This window comes from Phycodurus eques, chromosome 11 (genome assembly GCF_024500275.1).
Source record: "Phycodurus eques isolate BA_2022a chromosome 11, UOR_Pequ_1.1, whole genome shotgun sequence".
NCBI lineage: Eukaryota > Metazoa > Chordata > Actinopteri > Syngnathiformes > Syngnathidae > Phycodurus > Phycodurus eques.
In genome coordinates this window covers 9,581,068-9,601,471 of record NC_084535.1, presented here as the reverse complement: position 1 = coordinate 9,601,471, position 20,404 = coordinate 9,581,068, and the positions used below count along the sequence as shown (strand labels likewise).

Below are 20,404 nucleotides of genomic sequence, written 5' to 3'. Positions count from 1 at the left end.
CGATTAAAAAGCTGAGAAATGGGGAAAAGTCGGGGGGATCCAAACTCATTTTGTCTCCGACTGTCATTCTGGCTGCCCGAGGCCCACAGGTGAGTCGACAAGCAGGAAGAGAGGAGGAGGAGGAGGAGGAGGTAGAGGAGGCACGTGACGAGCCAATTGGCTGGCAAATTGACTCAACAGTCCACTTTAATCGCTCACTGTGAGCACATCTAAACATTCTTGCAGTAGAATTTAGTAGGGAATTGTATATTTTCATTTTCAGCAACACGAGTGTACCCAAATCATCAAAAACATCTATCCATCCATTTTATATATTGCTTATAATTATCAGGATGGCGGATGAGGTGGGGCCTATCCAAGCTGACTTTGGGCCATCGCCAGCCAATTGCAGGGCACATATAGACAAACGAGAATTCACACTCACATTCACACCTAATGACAATTTAGGAGGCTTCAAGACCGAAGAAGCATGTTTTGGGGATGGCCAAAGGACCCGAAGAGAATATGAGATTCAAACCCGGAACTCCTGACTATGAGAAAGAGGTGCTAACCGCTGCGTATTTTTTATTTTTTTATATTTGTTAGTAAACATGAATAAGATAAAAAATTTATTTTTTTGTAAAAACTCAATCTGGAGAAGGTTTTCGTCCAGGATATCCCTGTACTTGGCCGTGTTCATCTTTCCTTCAATTGCAACCAGTCGTCCTGTCCCTTCCGCTGAAAAACACCCCCACAACATGATGCTGCCACCACCATGCTTCACTGTTGGGACTGTATTGGACAGGTGATGAGCAGTGCCTGGTTTTCTCCACACATACCGCTTAGAATTAAGGGCAAAAAGTTCGATCTTGGTCTCATCATACCAGAGAATCTTATTTCTCACCATCTTGGAGTTCTTCAGGTGTTTTTTTTTTTTTTTTTTTAAGCAAACTCCATGCGGGCTTTCATGTGTCTTACACTGAGGAGAGGCTTCCGTCGGGCCACTCTGCCATAAAGCCCCGACTGGTGGAGGGCTGCAGTGATGGTTGACTTTCTAGAACTTTCTCACATCTCCCAACTGCATCTCTGGAGCTCAGCCACAGTGATCTCTGGGTTCTTCTTTACCTCTCTCACCAAGGCTCCTCACCCCTGATTGCTAAGTTTGGCCAGCTCTTGGAAGGGATCTGGTCATCCCAAATGTCTTCCATTTAAGAATTATGGAGGCCACTGTGTTCTTAGAACCTTAAGTGCAGCAGAATTGTTTTTGTAACCCTGTCCAGATCTGTGCCTTGCCACAATTCTGTCTCTGAGCTCTTCAGGCAGTTCCTTTGACCTCATGATTCTCATTTGCTCTGACATGCACTGTGAGCTGTAAGGTCTTATATAGACAGGTGTGTGGCTTTCCTAATCAAGTCCAATCAGTATAATAAAACACAGCTGGACTCCAATGAAGGAGTAGAACTATCTCAAGGATGATCAGAATGGACAGCACTGAGTTAAATATATGACTGTCACAGCAAAGGGTCTGAATACTTATGGCTGTGTGATAGTTCAGTTATTATTATTTTTTTAATAAATCTGCAAAAGTTTCAACAATTCCGTTTTTTTCTGTCAGTATGGGGTGCTGTGTGTACATTAATGAGGAAAAATGAACTTAAAGGATTTTAGCAAATGGCTGCAATATAACAAAGAGTGAAAAATTTAAGGGGGTCTGAATACTTTCCGTACTCAGTGTATATAGGTGTGTGTCTTACCTCTCCGCCATTCACATACTCCATGACGAAACAGAGGCGGTCTTTTGTCTGGAACGAATACTTCAATGACTGAAACAAACAAAACAAACAGATGTTACTCAAAGCACAGCATTGCATCACTGCGACTCATTGCATTTGTCTTGCTGTTTCACTGTGCTGTTGCGTTATTCTGACACAAATGAGAAGAATACAGGTGACTTTAACCATCTTGAATGTCATTGCTCGTTCAAGAGTGAAAACAGCAGGCGCAACAAACAAACTAAACTAGCATCTATAGCTTTAGATGGTTCATCTCTGTATGCGCTTAGGCAAACAATCTTGACAAGTGTTTACTTTGAAGGATAGAGACGCTAAACAAAAGAACAGTTGGTCTTTACATCTCTTTGTGGCTGCAGATGTGACAGTGGTATTAAAGAAAAAAGTATCTGGAGCAGACACGCTGCCACAGAAGTTAGCAGGAGCTGATGTGTCTGCGCAAACACAAAACGGCTAACCGATGCGTCCATTATTGTACCACAATTTGATGCCTGGCACGTAATTAGCCTCCAGAGACTCAGGTATGTAAACATATACATACACACACACACACACACACACACACACACACACACACATATATATGTGTGTGTGTGAGACTCGAGATGTAGCACATTTGCATGCGCACATACAGTACATGTGAAACCCCTTTGTGTGTGTGGCACGTATCTCAAAAAACACTCACAGTGAGAAAGGGGTGTCTGGTGTTTTTCAGTACTCTGCTCTCGGTGAGCGTGTGCGCCACTTCATCCTGTGCACACAACATAACAACATGTTTTCACCAATCAAAAACATTAATTGAAGCAAGACAAGTCTATAGATAAGTAGCAGAATTATTCAAACACAAGACTAATATAGTAATATTAATACTGGACTTATAGCGTCCATATGGCCTATAGTTCACAAAGATCTATGTATTTTTGCTCAAGGACATTAAATTGGCAGTCATTTCCAATAATATCAGTCTGTTTTGGAGCAATTGGTAAATAACTAATTGCCCTGGGAATGATGCTTTTACATCACCAAAATCGATATGCCACCATGTCATGGTGTGACCTCTTTGACAGAACTGGAGAACATTTTGCCACGTGGACAAAGAAATTTACTATACAATAAAGTGGTAGTATTTATTCATATTTTATATATCATTGCTAGTGGGCGGACTTCTCGCACCTCCAAAACGACAGCTTTTCAGTAAATTAAAAAAAAGGTATCTTGCTTGAATTTCCAAACACCACTTTGTCATATATCATTGCACAGTCCAATGCACAATAGCACCCCAAAATTATGTTCAATCACTAATTTAATATGGAAAGAAAATAATAAAACTGAATCGCTAAGTTATTATGCTGTCATTGATTCAAATGGTACACCTCAAAGTCCCCCACCATGCAAAAAAGCAAATGCTTGTGTTACATCATCTTACCAAACTATTTTTCAAAGGTCTGAGAGCCATGAGCAATGCAATAAATACAACAATTAGCTGACTAAACCCGTGTATTAGTTGGAAATGAATCGGCACACACTTGCCTCCATATTTAGCAATATACAATATTGCATAATACAATATACCGGCTGCGATAGCTAATAGAGCCAATATCGGGGCTAAAATCCTGTAGTCTGATCTAGGCATAAGGAAATAAATGTGCTTGTCACTCGGTCGCTGACATCAGCAGGCTGGTGTGTCAATTATGCTGGTTTTGACCTATATGTGGGCGGGCATAAATCTGGCTGAAAATCAAATATGTTATCATAAAACAAGCTTAAATTTACTTTCGAGTCTGTTTTAGGGGGAATTTCTTCTGCAGACATTGATGTTAAGTCCAGAACGATGGCATAAGTGCCAATGTTTGCTGTATTAGATAGTTCCTTTAAAGGAGACATTCTGAACAATATTATTATTTCAATTATGATTACTTTAAATAAAATAATAACAATTATTGTAATAATTGTACAATTATAAGCAAAAATGCATTCATTCATTTTCAGTACCGCTTATCCTCAGTAGGGTCGCGGGCTTGCTGGAGCCTATCCCATCTCACACTGGGTGAGAGGCGGGGTACACCCTGAACTGGTGGCCAGCCAATCGCAGTAAGCAAAAATTAATTAGTAAATTTCATTGTTAATTCCAGCAAGCATTCTGTCAAAAGTCTATTGTAGGACCTACTTCAGTACTTATTCTTCTGGTCTTTCTGTACTCTACCTATCACGTTAGCTTAGCAGTTAGTCGTCTTCTGTTACTTACTACTTGTCCTCCTTTCGTGAAAACGATTCTTGTCAGAAATGAAGCTTGTGCGTTGCCACGGAGGCGAGGATTTGTGACTTAAAGAAGCGGCTCCACACCATGAAAGGACAGTATTTAGGAGCTTGTAGCGGGTGCAGACTAGTGCCTAGCATTCCAACAGTAGCTCCAGAGCAGCCGGGGAAGCAGGGAGGATCCGTGGCCAGATGTAGTTAATGCCATTTTCACACAGAGCCAGACCCAATGACGTCAACAATAATTATCGCAATTGGTCCAAAGCTACAAACTGTAGACAGTACCTTAGGCATAATTTATACCGTCTACCGTATATACCATATATACCTCGCACCGCTGAGTCAAGGCCGGACTACACTGTCCTCTGATATACAGCGCACACTTGAATACTTCGTGAAGATGTCGACGGAAAGTAGAAGTCACTCGCGTCTTTCAAACTGATAACGTCGCCCCCTCAAAACAGGTAAATTTCCGGGTGGAAAATTCTTTATCGAAATTGCATAATAGGTTTCCTTTAAGTCAACTGAGCACCGACCTTGGCGATGATGACTTCCTTTTTTAGAATCTTCATAGCATAGTATTTCCCGCTGGCCTTCTCCCGAACCAGAATCACTTTCCCAAACGTTCCCTTTCCAAGCAGCTTCAAGTAATCGAAGTCACTCATTGTCTGGGTGGAAAAAAACAAGAAAGTTTAACGTCTGGTAGAAACACAGAACTCAAGGACCCCAGCTGCTTTATTTGAGGAGAATACAAGAGTTATGTCAACAATTCAACTACAGTGGAAGCAATCAAAGTTCAGTGCCCTTTAAGTTGTACAATTTGCAATTCAACCACAAATTTCTAAAGAATATGCCGCACATAAGTCATTATAAACTTTTCAAAGTGTTCAAACATGACAGCAAATCTTGCCAAAGACCAAAATTCAGCAAGGGTGAAAGGATTAATTCAGTGGTTTTTCTTCTCTTTCTGCAATTTAGCATCACCCATCAGTCTCGGATACCTGCTTCCAATTGGGTCTCGTTTGGGGGAATTCCCTAGTTAGAGTTTGCCAAAGCCCTGGAGTCTGCCCAAAATGGCTGCTTAAAAAAAAAGGCCAACTTCCTGTGTTTGTTCTTGAAACCTTTTTTGTGTGTACTGTTATAACAGACATGTCCACACATTTTCGAGTTGATCGGTAAAACTTGTTTCAAGAACTTATTTTTTCTTACATGCCAAATTCACTAAATTATTATTAAACTTTGACACCATGTTGTGCCCAAATGGGGTAGGCAAAACAAGCGTGGCAGTTTGCGATTGGGGCTCATTCGTGCAAATTCCCTAGTCATAGTTTGTCAAAGTACGAGCCTTGGAATTCACCCACAATGGTTACGTCAAACCAAAATGGAATACTTCCTGTTCAGTTTGAGGCGTGGGACTTTAAGACTTTTTTCATGTGTACTGTTATGATAAATATGTCTACCAATTTTGTGTAGATCAGGGGACACTACTAAGAAAGATTTTGGGAGCTCATGTTGGGGATTCCTAAAATATGTACATGTACATTTTCACCAATGAAAATTTGCGAGTTTTCACGGCCCCCGAAAAGGTAATTCTAATAACCAGTTGGAATACAGTTTTCCTCAAAGTATGTTTACTAAATAAAGCTTGATGATATAAAGTTTCCATACTTGTGCTACCTTGCGTTTGTGGTGTGTGGTGGAGATGTCCATCTCCTCCTCCACCATGTTGTCGATGTTGGAGGTGGGGCTACACTGGATCCTCTCCTCCTCTTGCTTTTGCAGCTTGTCTGCCACCATCTGGATGGCCTCCGTCCACTCATCTCTAGGAGGAGACCACACCACACATACTGTATAATAACACACCTATACAATAAAAGTCTCTAAAGCTAATGCAGGTTATCTGAGAAAATGGCAGCTTGTTTTAAAAGCACCTTTAAATTAAAATCAACACTTTGTTTAACAGAGAGGAAAATGGCCACCAAGAGAATCAAGCCAATGAACAATGCTCCCGGAGCAGAACTAATGCCTGCGATTGTGTGCGTATGTGTGCGCGTGTATTATACACGCCCCCGTGTTCGAGGGAACAATGCATTGTTGTTTGCAAACATTGTTCCCCCCGTTGGCTTTTCATTAGCATACTTGTTCAACATCTGCTGGGACAAAGTTTGTCAATTAGAATGTGTGTGTGGTTGTGTGTGTTTGTGTGTGTGTGTATGTGGCTGGTTATTGTTTCTAACGATGAATATAATGACTTGAACACATGCACACTTCCCTCTTGTGAGTAAAAAAAAAAAAAAAAAAAAAAAAAAAAACAAGACTTATGACTTTTATTTGTGCCACAAAAGTTATGTGTTAATTAAAAAAAAGAATAATAATAAAAACGATTTAATTCTGTTGTTTATAGCTGGACAATTTTTGATTTTCAGACCTTTTGGAACTGGCCAAGCAAATAAACGACATTGGCTAGGACATGCTTGTTTTTATTTATGGCCACTTCATTTTTCGTCAGTCAGGTCACTTACAGACTGACTACTTTCCGTTTCATGTCATAATTCACAGAGTTATGACTTGGGAGAAAAAGTCTTTCCCTGCACAAATAAAGATTTTTGCACTTTAACAAAGGAATCAAAGATAGTAGCCACTATCCAATTTATAATGTTATGAACCTAAAAATATGACAATAAATACAGTACTGTCAAATTAGTGAACAGACAATTTTTCAATCGTCAGTTTTGTTATTGTGAGCGTAGCAGTGATAGTAGTACTGGCACTGATGTCATAGTTTGTGCAGTTACTCGGATGCTTATAACTTATTTTCATGGTTTTATCTGCACCACAAAATTATGCAGTAACTTCATAATTTGTATGTTTTTTTGGAAGATATTTTTAAACAATTTAATTTTGTCAGTATTTGTATGTATTTTTAAAATTATTTAATTTCATTTTTGATTTTCAGATAGTCAGGACTTGACTGTAAAAAAGTAAAAATGAGCGAAAAACATGGCCATAATTTTATCTGCTCCACAGAATTATGTATTAATGGCAATGCATTGATTTTAAATTCCATTTTTAATTTTTCTTTATGATTTCATTTAGTCGTTACAGTCGAATGAGTCTCGACATTCAGATGTTCTTTCTCAGCTGCTCTTTGCTCAAACAGAGTTAATTACGGGGTTACACGAGAGCATAGAGTGAAGTGAGGTGAGCCATTCTGAGACGACATTCAAATATTGCAAATATCCTCTGCGCTCTGCAAGCAAGCGACTCTGGATTTACGCAGGGAATATTGAGACCTGTTTGACTCCCAAATGATCACTACTGCGTGTTTTATTTGGAGTTACATGCCCATATGTTTCTCGCAGGAATTTGGAAGAACATCTATCTCTACCTAAACGGAGCTTCGTACTATATTTCAAGATCTGAATCCCTTTCGAGTGCAAAGACTTGTGAGCGTATCCTCCACACTCCAAAACAAGGGCAAACTCTGCTTACATTCAACAACAATGGAGCGCTCAGTTAGCCATGTTGTGTGTGTCTTGTGTGTAGTGACTTGAAAAGCAACGGGAACACTCTCAAGGTCACAAAGCAGACAAATGCTCTCTCTCTTGGTTTGAGTGTCTTTACTGTAATGAGTTTTTTTTTTTTTTTTTTTTTGCTAATGAGAGATAATGGGCCTGTCTACAGTCAGCCACGCCAGCATGTGAGAGGCTGGAGCGCTGCCAGTACAGTGAATACAGTAAAACACGCACGCACGCACGCACGCACACACACACACACACACACACACACACACACACCTTGGAGGACAGTTTTAGCTCTCCACATCTGGATCATTTGTTTACACCTGACTTTTATCAGAACGATCAATGTAAAGTTATTCTTTTGTGTTAATTACCGTGTGTTTATTTGATTATCTAGGCACCAAGTTATTAGAAACACACACACACACGCACACACATAGTGAAAAGGATGCACAGGAGCATCTGTGGTCTTCTGGGCAAAGCTGTTCATTTTCTAGAGATAAACACCTCAGCTCCTCAGAAAGTAAGCGAGCAGCTGGAGAATTTATGCCGATGCTACTTGAAAGGTCTCCTCTCCCGCCTCACTCACGCACACAAACACACACGCATACAGACACACTTGCTGTACATACACAGCAAGTCCTACCTGTGCCCTTGATTATATGTATGCAACATCATAAATAATTTACTTTTGTCACGGAAGTTTGTGGCTTAGTTTCCTTAACTTTTGCCCATGTGCGCTTGGTTTAAGCAAAAAGTAAAACAAAGTTTACTTTTCCTGTTCGGCTGACCTCTCATCGGGGGAGTCTACATGGAAAGTCCTCTCGATGACTGTGGTCCACTGGAGGCAGCGTATGATGAAGGTGTTGGGCTTGGGCCTCTCCGTCTTCATAAGCTGGCATTCTGCAAACAGGGGGACATGAAGGCTTTTGTTTGTTGGAAAATAGGCTCAGTGAGAAAAGTCTGGATTCATGAGCACTTCTTGAGCACATATGGAAAATGTACTTTTTAATGGCCTGGATACAAATGACTGGATTTGCATCTTTTGTACGCTGCCTATTTATGAAAATGCGTCTGTGAGCGAGCCCTTATGTATTTTGCCTGATTGGGATGTAACAGTGTGGCTAATTTACATTACAGCGCTCACATAATGAGCTTCTCCGCGGATGACGAGGATGCTAAACTGAGTAAAAATCCGCCATTTTCAAGCGACGGCCGGACCACACTGACTGAAACACTATTTCATCATAGCCAAAAGGTAAACTGAGCTGCATCGTTTTGTTGGATGTACAGTGCTAGCTTCTGCTAAGCGGCACATACTTGATTGCTGGTTGTGGTTGTCGACACAGTTGGGTAACTGGGAGGTATTTGGTTATGTGTCTGCTGCATACAACACGTGCATGGATGCATGACTAATTGACAAGTGGATGAAATATAACGTACAGAGTGCTGCCTACATGAGTAAAAATGCTTTGACTGTTTTAACAGGTACTCACTTTTTTCTATACTTTGAGCTTTGATTTTGCAAGTAGTGTTCACTACAATATCATGGTTCTTTATTTGAGCCAATTATCACGTTTTATTTAAGCGATCATTTTTCAACAGTTTTTACAGTATACTGTACTTACTGAATGTATGTGGTTAAAGAAAGCCACAGCTACATTTTTCAGCCGTTTATTGAAGGCTAGAAGAAAACACAAAGACACCCAGAGTACACTTACGCTTAAGCTGCTGTTGGCCATGGCTCACGCTGAGACACTCGCACACAGACTTGACGACATCCCACACCACCCCACCAGCCACATGCATGTAACATAGATAACTACAGAATGTTATATATATTTTATGCTTGGAATGTTTTTGTGTTCAAGTACATATACAATGTGTTAAAAAGTTGGAGGGTGCTTTAAAGTATGTGGGAGGGGTGAAACTACCAAATATTTTTTTATATGGTCTCTATCATAGCTTTTCACCTATTGCGGGTGGGCCTTCAAAGTACTCTGCTCATTTCTGACTTTCAAAAGTGGGTATAAATAGGTAGTTTCATTTTGAAAAGTGAAACTCTAAAACATCAAGATCACACTTCATATTGCTGGATGCTCTTTGAGACAAATTGCTAGTGGGCTTATAAATGTGTTAAGCACTGTATATACACATGCAGGAAGAATAACTGACAACTGTGAAAAATGGTGTTAGTAGAATACTATGACTTTTAGGCAAGTGTGTTCCATTAGCACAGATGCAGCCGGTCTTTGAAGTGCTTTAAAAGCGAGGGGGAAAAAAAGGTAATAACATCCACTGCCGAGGATTCCAAACGCAGCCGCTTCGGCGTGCCAAAGGATAATATGTGCTGCGGTACATGCGCATCTGGTGAATATCTGAAGAATTGCGCGGCGGGCAAAAAAAATGGGCAGCGCATTAGGCCATTTGTACACAAAGGCAGAAACGTGCGCACACAGAGCCAGATGGGGCTGTGAGCCGGCTGTGGGGACGGGGAAGGCATTGTGACGTCCTCAGCTATCCCCTTCACTCGCTCACTAGAACAACTTTGTGTTCAAGTGAGGCGCGGCACAGCGTGTGAAGGCGCTGCCCTAAATTCAGACTAGAAGGTTAATAGCGATGCCACACAGGTCCAACACACATACACAAAGTTATACCTGACCTGCTGTGCTGCCAGAAAACAAGGTCACTGGACGCCCAATGCCAAAAAACACTCACACCTATACACACACATTAGAAGTTTGAGTTGAAATTAGGTTTGCCACAGCAGGCGACTGCAAAATCTGTGTAGCAGTTTAGTGGGTGGATGTGGATGTGTGTGTGTGTGTGTGTGTGTGTGTGTCACTCTGCAGGGAACAGGCCTGTACTGTCTCTGCTCCATCTGACCACTTCTGTTGTTCGCTTGCACACAGATAAACAAACACACGCGCGCATGCACGCACACACACACGCATATACACACATGCGCCACCTGGCCTCGCAGCTTTGGGCAACAGATGTGGCAGTGCCAGCACAGTGCCAAGCAGCCGGGGCCGGATGTATGGCCCGGCTTGTCCTCGGCACAAACTCCTTTTTCCTCTTTCTCCTCCTCCGCCGCCTTCCCTGATCCTGTCTCCTCCTCGCTGTCTGTTCAGGATGCTCAAACTCTCAGTAGATCCCTCCATCGCTCATCTGTTCACAAGCGGCCCTCCATCCCTGTTCCCATCCATTTTCTCCTCCTCCTTTCTCATGAACAACTGAGTACCCCTTTATAATACGAGTACTTTATAATATGGTTGTTTAATGCTAAGAATTTGTATATTTTTGGAATCATATTAAAGAGAGACCGGCACGGTGGACGACTGGTTAGCACATCTGCCTAGCACATCTGCCTCACAGTTCTGGGGACCGGGTTTCAAATCCCAGCCCCGCCTGTGTGGAGTTTGTTCTCCCCGTGCCTGGGTGGGATTTCTCCAGGCACTCCAGCTTCCTCCCACATCCCAAAAACATGCGTGGTAGGTTGATTGAAGACTCTAAAATTGCCGTAGGTGTGAGTGTGAGTGCGAATGGTTGTTTGTTTCTATGTGCCCTGCGATTGGCTGGCGACCGGTTCAGGGTGTACCCCGCCTCCCGCCCGAAGATAGCTGGGATAGGCTCCAGCACGCCCGCGACCCCAGTGAGGATAAGCGGTAAAGAAAATGGATGGATGGATGGATGGATATTAAAGATAATTATCTCAATATTACATGTGAAGTGAAAGGAGACTTTAAAGGAGACATCCATCCATCCACCATTTTACTTACAGGAAGTAAAAATGGAAGACAAAATGGAGTTGTTGCGTCCCAAGACTTTTGTTCATACAGTAATCGAAATAGCACGTCATAAACTGAGGCTGCATGCCAAGAGGTGAAATGGCAAACACGCAGCTATCAGATTACGTTCTATGAACGTGAACGTATTATGAGACTTATGCCGCATGACATATGCCCCAGATGTCTAATCGTATTTAATCCATTAAAATCATGGGCATAAATCTAAATGACCAAATTTCTAGAAAATCAAACAAGATAATCCCTAAAACATTGAGTGTCACATTGAAACTGCTATTCCTGTAGTTTAAATAAAAAAAATAACAACAGCGGTATTTACTATTTACGCCTGTCTGCTGACAATATAACACACACACATCATAACTGGTCCAATGCAAGGTTATAGTGTTTGGCTGGGAATTAGAGACATTAAAATGCTGCTAACTCATTAGCCGTCTAATTGCACATGTCAACTACACTGTGGACCGTGTTAGCTCGGTGCTGACACCGTGAATTACTGATAAATACATCATCACGAAAGCTATACGGTTCACCGGCGGTGTACCACTTCACTGTGACAATTGGATGTATAGCTTTAAAGTCCATGTAAAGTGAAAATAAATGTCGTCTAAATTTGACAGACCACAGAGAACAGTGTTGAGAACCCTGCCAAATATGAATGCTTAAAAACATCCATCCTTCCTTTTTCTGAGCCGCTTTTCCTCACTAGGGTCGCGGGCGTGCTGGAGCCTATCCCAACTATCATCGGGCAAGAGGCGGGGTACACCCTGAACTGGTTGCCAGCCAATTTCAGGGCACATACAAACAAACAACCATTCGCACTCACATTCACACCTACGGGCAATTTAGAGTTGTCAATGAGCCTACCATGCATGCTTTTGGGATGTGGGAGGAAACCGGAGTGCCCGGAGAAAACCAACGCAGGCACGGGGAGAACATGCAAACTCCACGCAGGCGGGGCCGGGGATTGAACCCCGGTCCTCAGAACTGTGAGGCAGACGCTCTAACCAGTGGACTGCTTAAAAAAATTATTAAGAAAATAATAAAAACATTTTTAAAAAATCGCCAAGTACATAAAATGAGGTTTCATAATAAACTGCTCTCGAGCACTGTGGGCGTGTCCAGTGAACACGCTGAAAGCACGCCCCACTCAACCTTCAACTATCAATGAAATATTTCTGCTACGACCTTTAAAAGTGAAAGCTACTTCGTCTAGCATCTATCTTATGCATACAACATGACTACATTTTTGAGCTGCGAAAATATATCCGCTTAATTCCTACGGTGACTGGAACATATCACACCAGATCGTTGCAGGGCTTTTCCACATTGCGTCACGCCAACACAAAGCCATTGTCCGCACGCTGACACATGCTCAGGTCTGGCTATTTTTTTTTTTACTCTTGGTCTTCCACCTTCTCTCAGTGACGTGTGCACTCACAGCCAACAACGAGGCGTTCTAAAGCTGTCGTGCCTGCCCGAAGCCCCAGTCCAAACGCTGGCTATGAAGTCTGACTTTTTTGATTTTGTTTCCCATCTTCCTTGCTCTTCTGCCTTTCTCTGCATGATGCGCCTTTCTCTTCTGAGTGAGGCTCTCTAATGCGGCCAAGCCAGCGGACTATCTGAAAGGAAGATGCATTTTTGGAGAGGCATAGCTAGGTAGATAACTGCACATCACAATTGCAAGGATAACCGCTAATGTGAACGAAGGCGCTCAAGTCCTTATGTAGTGGTGGAACCACAAAGCATGCCATACTACTAAGAAAGTCACGTAGCGCTATTTTGGCCATGCCCAAAAAAATCTGGAAAACTGAAATGGTGAAAAACAGTTTCACGCTATAGCTCCACAGTTGTGTACTGCATCGGTCTCAGTCTTTGCGCATTTTTCGTAAATATCTTCAAACATGTATAATTGATTTATCAATCTCTGAATTCACTGTACAGGGTCTTTAAGAAATATAGAAAAATCACCTGTATTATGAAGAAACCCCCAAAGAGGGATTGATTACACCGGGTCGTCGGTTTCCGATGGCGCTAACATTTCATGGATACGTATCGCGTGCAATGAGCTAGTTTGCACAGCAGTGTAAGAATATGTCATCATGTAGCACAAAAACATACACTCATTTGTGTTTTTCATACAAATACTTAATGTAATTATGACTTAAATACTGCGTTACCATAGGTTAGTAATTGACTATGGTGTATTTTGAATAACATTAATCCCCCGCATAGCGCGGTTTACAAATTCACCTATTCACTGTATTAAAGATTTGTAGGGAACAAATAATGCGTTTCAGACGGGACGGGATGTGAGTAACGTACTTGCTACGGAGAAGTTGTTTAGCGGGTAGGGCAAGTCGGCGTCCTGAGGTTTCTCCTTGTAGCCGATGAATGAGCCGTCTGTCTTGAGCAGGAAGTAACGTGGCCGCCAGTTCTTTATGTATTCACCTGCAGGCACGAACCAGAGCAGAGTATTAATATGAATCACAATCATAAGTGTGAATACAGATTTGACTGCCTCGACAGATGAGAGCCTAAACACTCATCTGTCAAAAAACACTGCAGTGCCCACACGTAGTATCTCAATGACTTGCACAGCGCTTGCCTGCCAGATTCCGATCGGATTATAGTGTAAAATATGACAATAACATGTTTACCAGCACTCGACTCGAAGTAACCATGCCAGCAGCATCATCTGGCCGATACATGGGCAGGTGTCGAGGTCGCCACCCCGCTCAGACTTACACACACACACACACACACACACACACACACACACACACACACACAATAACACGTACAGTGGAAACACAGAAGACGTGGAATAGCCAGTCTCGGACCGTGGCAACAAATCACATCATCTCCGCAGTTGGTGTCAGAACTTTACCCGACTGGTTGGCACAGATTGGCGCCGAGGTGGCACGACAGCATTTTTTTTTTCCACCGATGTCCTGCCGCTGGATTACACAGGTGTCAAACGTTTCCACAACATAGAGGATGATAAAAACTAGTGCAAAAAGCACGGACAGACCTAGGCTGTATTCACACCTGTAGTGGGGTGTTCCGGTCTGGACCAAATGAGATTTGGTCCTGGTTCACTTGGGATGATAGCATTTACACTTGACCAAACAAACCACACCACACTTTTCTTGTTTAGTGTACACCAGGGTTTGGATGATAATGATCACACATGACCAAACCTAACGCACCAGAACTCAGTTGTTTGTTGCGCAACAGCGTTTGAATAATAGCGTTCACAAAGTTCACCATTTCCCAAACAAACCACACCAGTATTCAGTTGTTTGGTACATACCACAGTTCAGATGAAGGCGTTCACACTTGACCAAACAAACAGTATCAGAGTTGAGTTGTTTTGAGCGCATGAGGGCTCCAATGACAGCCTTCACACATCACCATACAAACCTCACAGGACTTCAGTTGTTTTCTCCGCACCAGGGATCGGATGACAGCGTTGACACTTGACCAAACAAACTGAAACCGAATGTAGTTGTCTGGTGCACATTTGACTAAGTGAACTTCACTCGCAGATCACACCACAGTTTGGAGTGTGTTTTAAACAAACCAAGCATGTCAAGTGTGAACACAGCCTTACACACACAGTTGGACAAGTACGGTGGGTACAAACACACCAAGGCAGAGTGAAGCCTGCAGCTACTGACACTCAGCTGTTGATTAAAAACAACAAGAAAAATCTCAACACTTTCTAGCACCAGGAGTAGCACTGTGTAAATATTTCACTCTAAGCAACGTTCCCTCCTTCTCAAGCCTTTTCTTTTTTTAATTAACCATTCCTCCAGCATACACCTGGTGAACATAGAGAAATGGCATCTGTGCAAGCATTGCACAACTCTGGCTAACAGCTCTGATCACCTTTTTCTGGCTAATTTGCCACGAGAGGAGAATAGGCAGCATGTGTGTGTGTATTTGTGGGTGTCTGTTCTATTTGCGACATCCATTTAAAGCTGGAATGACAGCAGGCCACGCTCATTAGCACGTCGTGCAAAAACACCTGCTCCGCCAAAGGGACCGTGTGACTGTGGGCCCTTCCGGTACCTCCAAGTTCTGTCTGCAGTTGGAAGTGCGTGTGCTATGTGTGTGTACCAGCTGATTTGAATATGATAAGACACAGATAAGAATATGGAGCCAGGTGCCAACGTGCCATTGTGATGACCAAATCACACATTTCCCCCTCGATTGGTCTTTATTTTTCTCTTTTTAACAACTCTGCCCACTCGGTCCCCCCACGCGCATTTCCTCCTCCTGTCCTTTAGAGAAGTGAAGCATATTCTTTGCTATCGATAAAAACAAGAATAAGGAAGGGGAAGAAAGAGAACTGAAAAGGTGGCAAAAAGAGGGTGTGATTATTGCTAAGTGTGATAATTTAAACCACACCATACTGTGTTATGAAAGTGGAAATGAGGGTTTGCAGTTTCATACACATCGTTGGTACCCTTCTGTTAAATGAAAAAAAAAAAAAAAAAAAAAAAAAAAAAAAAATCATATTGGTCACCAAACGAGACTGGAATTTGCCAAAATATGTACTGACATGCCCCCCCCCCCACCCCCCCAAAAAAAAAAAAAATTTTTAAAAATTAAAAAACTACAGCGAAACCTCGCTATTCGCGGGGATACGCAAAGAGTGAAAATTCCCATACCCTGGCCCAATTTTGAATTTTTTATATTACTCTCAACCTAATAGTCTAAACGTTAAATATATAACCAAAAATGAGACCGGTAGCCTTTGATGCCCCGTCATACAACACGCTATGCTATGGAACACAAGATGAAACTGGCTGGCTTGCTGAAGAGAAACATGCTAATTACAATTACAACAATTAGCGTAATGGCGAGTTGTATTTTTAATAATTTGTTTTCATTTATTTCTATACCAGTCCGTCAAATGTCTTCATGTGAAACTGGAAACAGTTGGTCGGCCACTGTACTATGTCGAAAAAATATCAAGTGAAATATCACTTCGACTTGACTTCCATCCATTATAGTCAACAAAAAAAATTTGGGGGGTCGTTCAACCCCTAATGTAAACCCATAAAAATACCAATCACTACTTTCCCATTAGCGATTTAAACGATTTAGTTTTATTGTACCTAATGTTGAGCAGCTAGCCGTTAGCAGCTGACAAGCTAATTTCCACCACTGCTGAAGTGCCGATAGTGATTCGGACCTTTTTCAGCATCATCTAGAGAAGTTTACCACTCTGTTTCTTCGGCGTCAACCTCGCGAGGAGCTTTACTTTGACTTTAATCTGCCATCACCCTGCTGTTCGGTGTCAGGTCTGTCGGAAATTAGCCAGTGGCTACCGACAATTGAGATAAAACACAAGTTGAGCTACTTGGCATCAACTCCACAGTCAAGCATGGAGTGTTTGGGGCTATTTTTCTGGAGAGGGTACAAGGAGACGTCACTGCATTGAGAGGCCAACGTATGGAGCAATGTATTCCTTTGTTCAGCAAGAAGATATTTCGTGGATGGCTCTTTCAGCATGACAGTAACACAAAACATACTGCGAGGCCTACAAAGATGTGGCCAAAGAAGAAACATATAAGGCCAAATCAGTCTTCAGACCGCAACCCAATAGAAATCTTGTTTAGGGATTTAGAAAAACTTGACAGATTTAGAGAGTTGGTGTGAAGGGGAGTCGGCCAAGTTCCCAACTAAAAGAAGCGTGTCATCTGTGTGCTTGCCAACAAGGGTTTCTCTCCCAAGTACTGACTTGGGTTTTGCTTGGGGATAAAATACTTATTTCACTCCATAAAATTCACAACATTTTCTAACCTTTAAATTATGTGTGTTTTACACATTTTTGATGGCTGTATATTCTAAATAACTATAAACATTTTACTCTGTTAGAGCAGATAAAATAATTATATCCCCCAATCTACATCATATCAGAAAGGTTATTGTTTGAAAACATTTAAAAATGGGCAGGTACAAGTAAAACATTTGTTGACCATGTTCATCAATACATTTAATCATTTGATGCTTGTTTCATGTTTTTTCGTGTTAGTAAGAAAAATATTGTGAGTATAGGTTATCAATTAAAAAAAAAATAATAATTACAAGAGATTGGGGGCTGGGATTTCTTTTTTTTTTCTGTATGTAGAAGACCCACAAACACAGAATGAGTGACCAAGTTGTCCTGCCAACATTCAGGTTATTTGAGTTATTAACATGCAATTTGGGAATCTAGGATTGGAAAGAGACAGTCCCAAAAAACGCGATATAGACATTAAATCGGAATTAGGCACTTGGCGCTGCAGCAACAGTTTATACAACAGTTAGTTCCAACCAAGAAATTGTTAATTTGGCCTACAGTACATTTACAGTCAGCGGTGAGCTAACATTACTGTTAGTGAATTCTCTGATCGAGGGATATCCTTTTACCTTTGCACTGTTTTGCGTAAAAGTCAAAGACAAAATTGGGCTGATCTTCTGTTACGGCTCAGATACGGCCATCTGCAGGCTCTCTGTGTGAAAAGAGACCTCAATTTCCCATCAGAATGAATGCGGATGAAGAGAAAAGTTGAACTGCTAAAAAGTATAATAAAACTGGCAGTGACAAGAGACTCGCTGGTCCAAGTCCAGTCATTTCTCTGAGTCACTTCGGAGATTAAAGTGTCCAAGCGACGAACGCCTGTAGCTGGCCACTTCATCGCTCAGCTGTCCAGCACGAGTGAAAACATTTAAGCAATGCTTCTGGCCTGGACCGAGAGGCTAGCGTGTATATGTGTGTGGCTGTGCGTGTGTGGGTGGGTGCGTATGAGTGGAGGGGGTGGGGGGCAGCCAGGGGTGACACAGACGGCGAGGGAAGATGGACAGTTGTCCACGCGAGGCGTCCAAAAGAGACGGCAGCGCAGAACCGATCCAATGGTGTTCTGTCGAAGCAATCGCGTCTTGGCCAGGCCTGCGATGAGTCCAGCGAAGCTCTTCCACTCTGGACAGCTTGTCTCGAGAGCCACATGTCTGCTTGTAGTTTGGACCGCTGCAGAATAAAGACAACAGCCGGCTTCCTTCCCACACCATCGCCTTGCTTCAGTTGCATTTAGTTTTACCCGCTCAAGCTCCCTTCTCCCGCAAGACCAATTAGTCCAAACTAAACTATACGGCGGCGGAGACAACAGGAGTCTTTTGTTTCTTAGAGCAGCGGGATATTGGTGATACAGGAATGCGCTGTGATCTGACGGATCCAAAGAACGTGAGAGGAAAAAGGCTTTTTGTAAAGTCTTTCACGACTTAATTGGCACGGGAAAATACACAAAATGTGTTGCCGCTCTCTGTCTTATATGATATCTTAACAGTATTTTACTCTTTACAATTTCACATCTTTGCATTAGTAGGATTAAACAAATACAATGAAACCGCATGATAAGCTAATTGGTCTTTCAGAACCAAATTGGGGCTCCATAGTGCCTGAAGGAAATAGAGGATTAGATATTTACTACTATGTGGCAAATGTTATAGTTAATTGTATTAAAATATAAAGTGAAAAAAAGTGGAATCGGAAATCGAAATTGGATATATATTTTCTACCCTTTAAAAAATGTTTTGTTTATTTTGTTAGCTCATCTATTTATCTCTCTGTAATGTAAATATAATTAAATTGTCAAAATAATATTGTCCTGTCTCAATCAATAAAAAAAGTCAAGTTTTAGAACACCCCAATGATACCAGCTATTTTAAATTTGAAATTTATGCAGTTCAATTTCTCATTTTAGTCTGAAATGAAAGCACAGAACAAATAAATGATTCAAGCTACAAAAGAAATTATGGTATCACTCTACAAACAAAAATATATTCTAAACCTTTGACTGATTCTGATTCTGTATAGTTGTTGAGGAAAAACATCCCCACATTTTGTGATTTATCGCAGGTTTTATCCTAAAAAAAAACAATAAAAAAAAAACAAAAAACTAAGTGTTTCAGGAAAACAAGTTTTACATTGCATAGGCTCTGAAAACGTCCCCCTCATTGTTCAAATAAGTCTTAAAAATTTAACTTTACACAGGAATGTGAAGGTGAAGTAAGTTGCGCTGGCATGTTTTGTCTCCAGCAGCAGCTTGCTGTTTCTGCATTCGATGGGAGATGAATTAGATGCGACTGTGTCCGTTCCAAGCTTTCTGATTGGACAATTAGGACAACACACTGACTAAATGTCACTCAATTAGTGGAGCTGATTATCCATTCATCTCAGTGCAGAATGGAGGGGAAACGGGAGCGAACGAAAGCAGGAGAACAGACGGGTACAAATGACAAAGCTGAACTTCAGCCAGCAGAAAAGAAAGTCCCGTTAACTTTTCCGATTCATCTTGCGATCCTTCACGACAAGGCAAAAAACCTTCACGACAGCTAAATAAATAAGCGGGAAACTATGTGAGCTCACCAGCCATTTGTTAATCAGCCTGAACAGGGATTTAATTTAATGCCTTGGCCGAGGCTGAGGCTGATATGCAGATGGCGCAGAGGCAGAGCTAGGTGACTGGCGCATTGGGACACAGCGACGGTGGTCGGGAGGATGTGCCACGTTCCTGCACACACGCAGAAGCGCACTGACACGGGAAAGGAAAATGTTGACACATTTAGCACATGGTCGGGGATATTTTGCATTATGTAAATACCAATTTTTATTTTTAAACTTTGAGAGGCAAAGAAAATTAGCATGTAGAACCCCAATTCCAATGAATAAAAACCGAATACAATGATTTGCTAATCATGTTCGACCTATATTTAATTGAATACACTACAAATACAAGATATTTAATGTTCAAATTGCTAACCTTTATTGTTTTTAGCAAATAATCATTAACTTAGAATTTTATGGCTGCAACACGTTCCAAAAAATTTGGGACAGGGTCATATTTACCATTGTGTTACATCACCTTTTCTTTGAACAACATTCAACAAACATTTGGGAACTGAGGACACTAATTGTTGAAGCTTTGTAGGTGGAATTCTTTCCCATTCTTGCTTGATGTACAGCTTCAGCTGTTCAACAATCCGGGGTCTCCGT

At 41.7% G+C, this 20,404-nt stretch overlaps 1 protein-coding gene across 5 annotated transcripts in view; it reads right to left on the bottom strand.

The window, feature by feature from the left end:
* The window catches only part of akt3a (v-akt murine thymoma viral oncogene homolog 3a), a 76,732-nt gene that overhangs the window by 16,605 nt on the left and 39,723 nt on the right, over window positions 1-20,404 (bottom strand). Inside the window, exons 1-7 of one of the 5 annotated variants that reach the window (XM_061689629.1) lie at window positions 14,016-14,970; window positions 13,681-13,806; window positions 8,320-8,449; window positions 5,694-5,847; window positions 4,562-4,693; window positions 2,455-2,520; window positions 1,734-1,802 (exon numbers count right to left, since the gene is read on the bottom strand). In XM_061689629.1, coding sequence (XP_061545613.1) covers window positions 1,734-1,802; window positions 2,455-2,520; window positions 4,562-4,693; window positions 5,694-5,847; window positions 8,320-8,438 — 540 coding nt within the window. In that variant the 5' untranslated portion in view covers window positions 8,439-8,449; window positions 13,681-13,806; window positions 14,016-14,970. Of the gene's footprint in view, window positions 1-1,733; window positions 1,803-2,454; window positions 2,521-4,561; window positions 4,694-5,693; window positions 5,848-8,319; window positions 8,450-13,680; window positions 13,807-14,015; window positions 14,971-20,404 lie in introns of those variants that run through there. The other 4 variants (XM_061689625.1, XM_061689626.1, XM_061689627.1 and 1 more) reach the window with 4 other exon arrangements.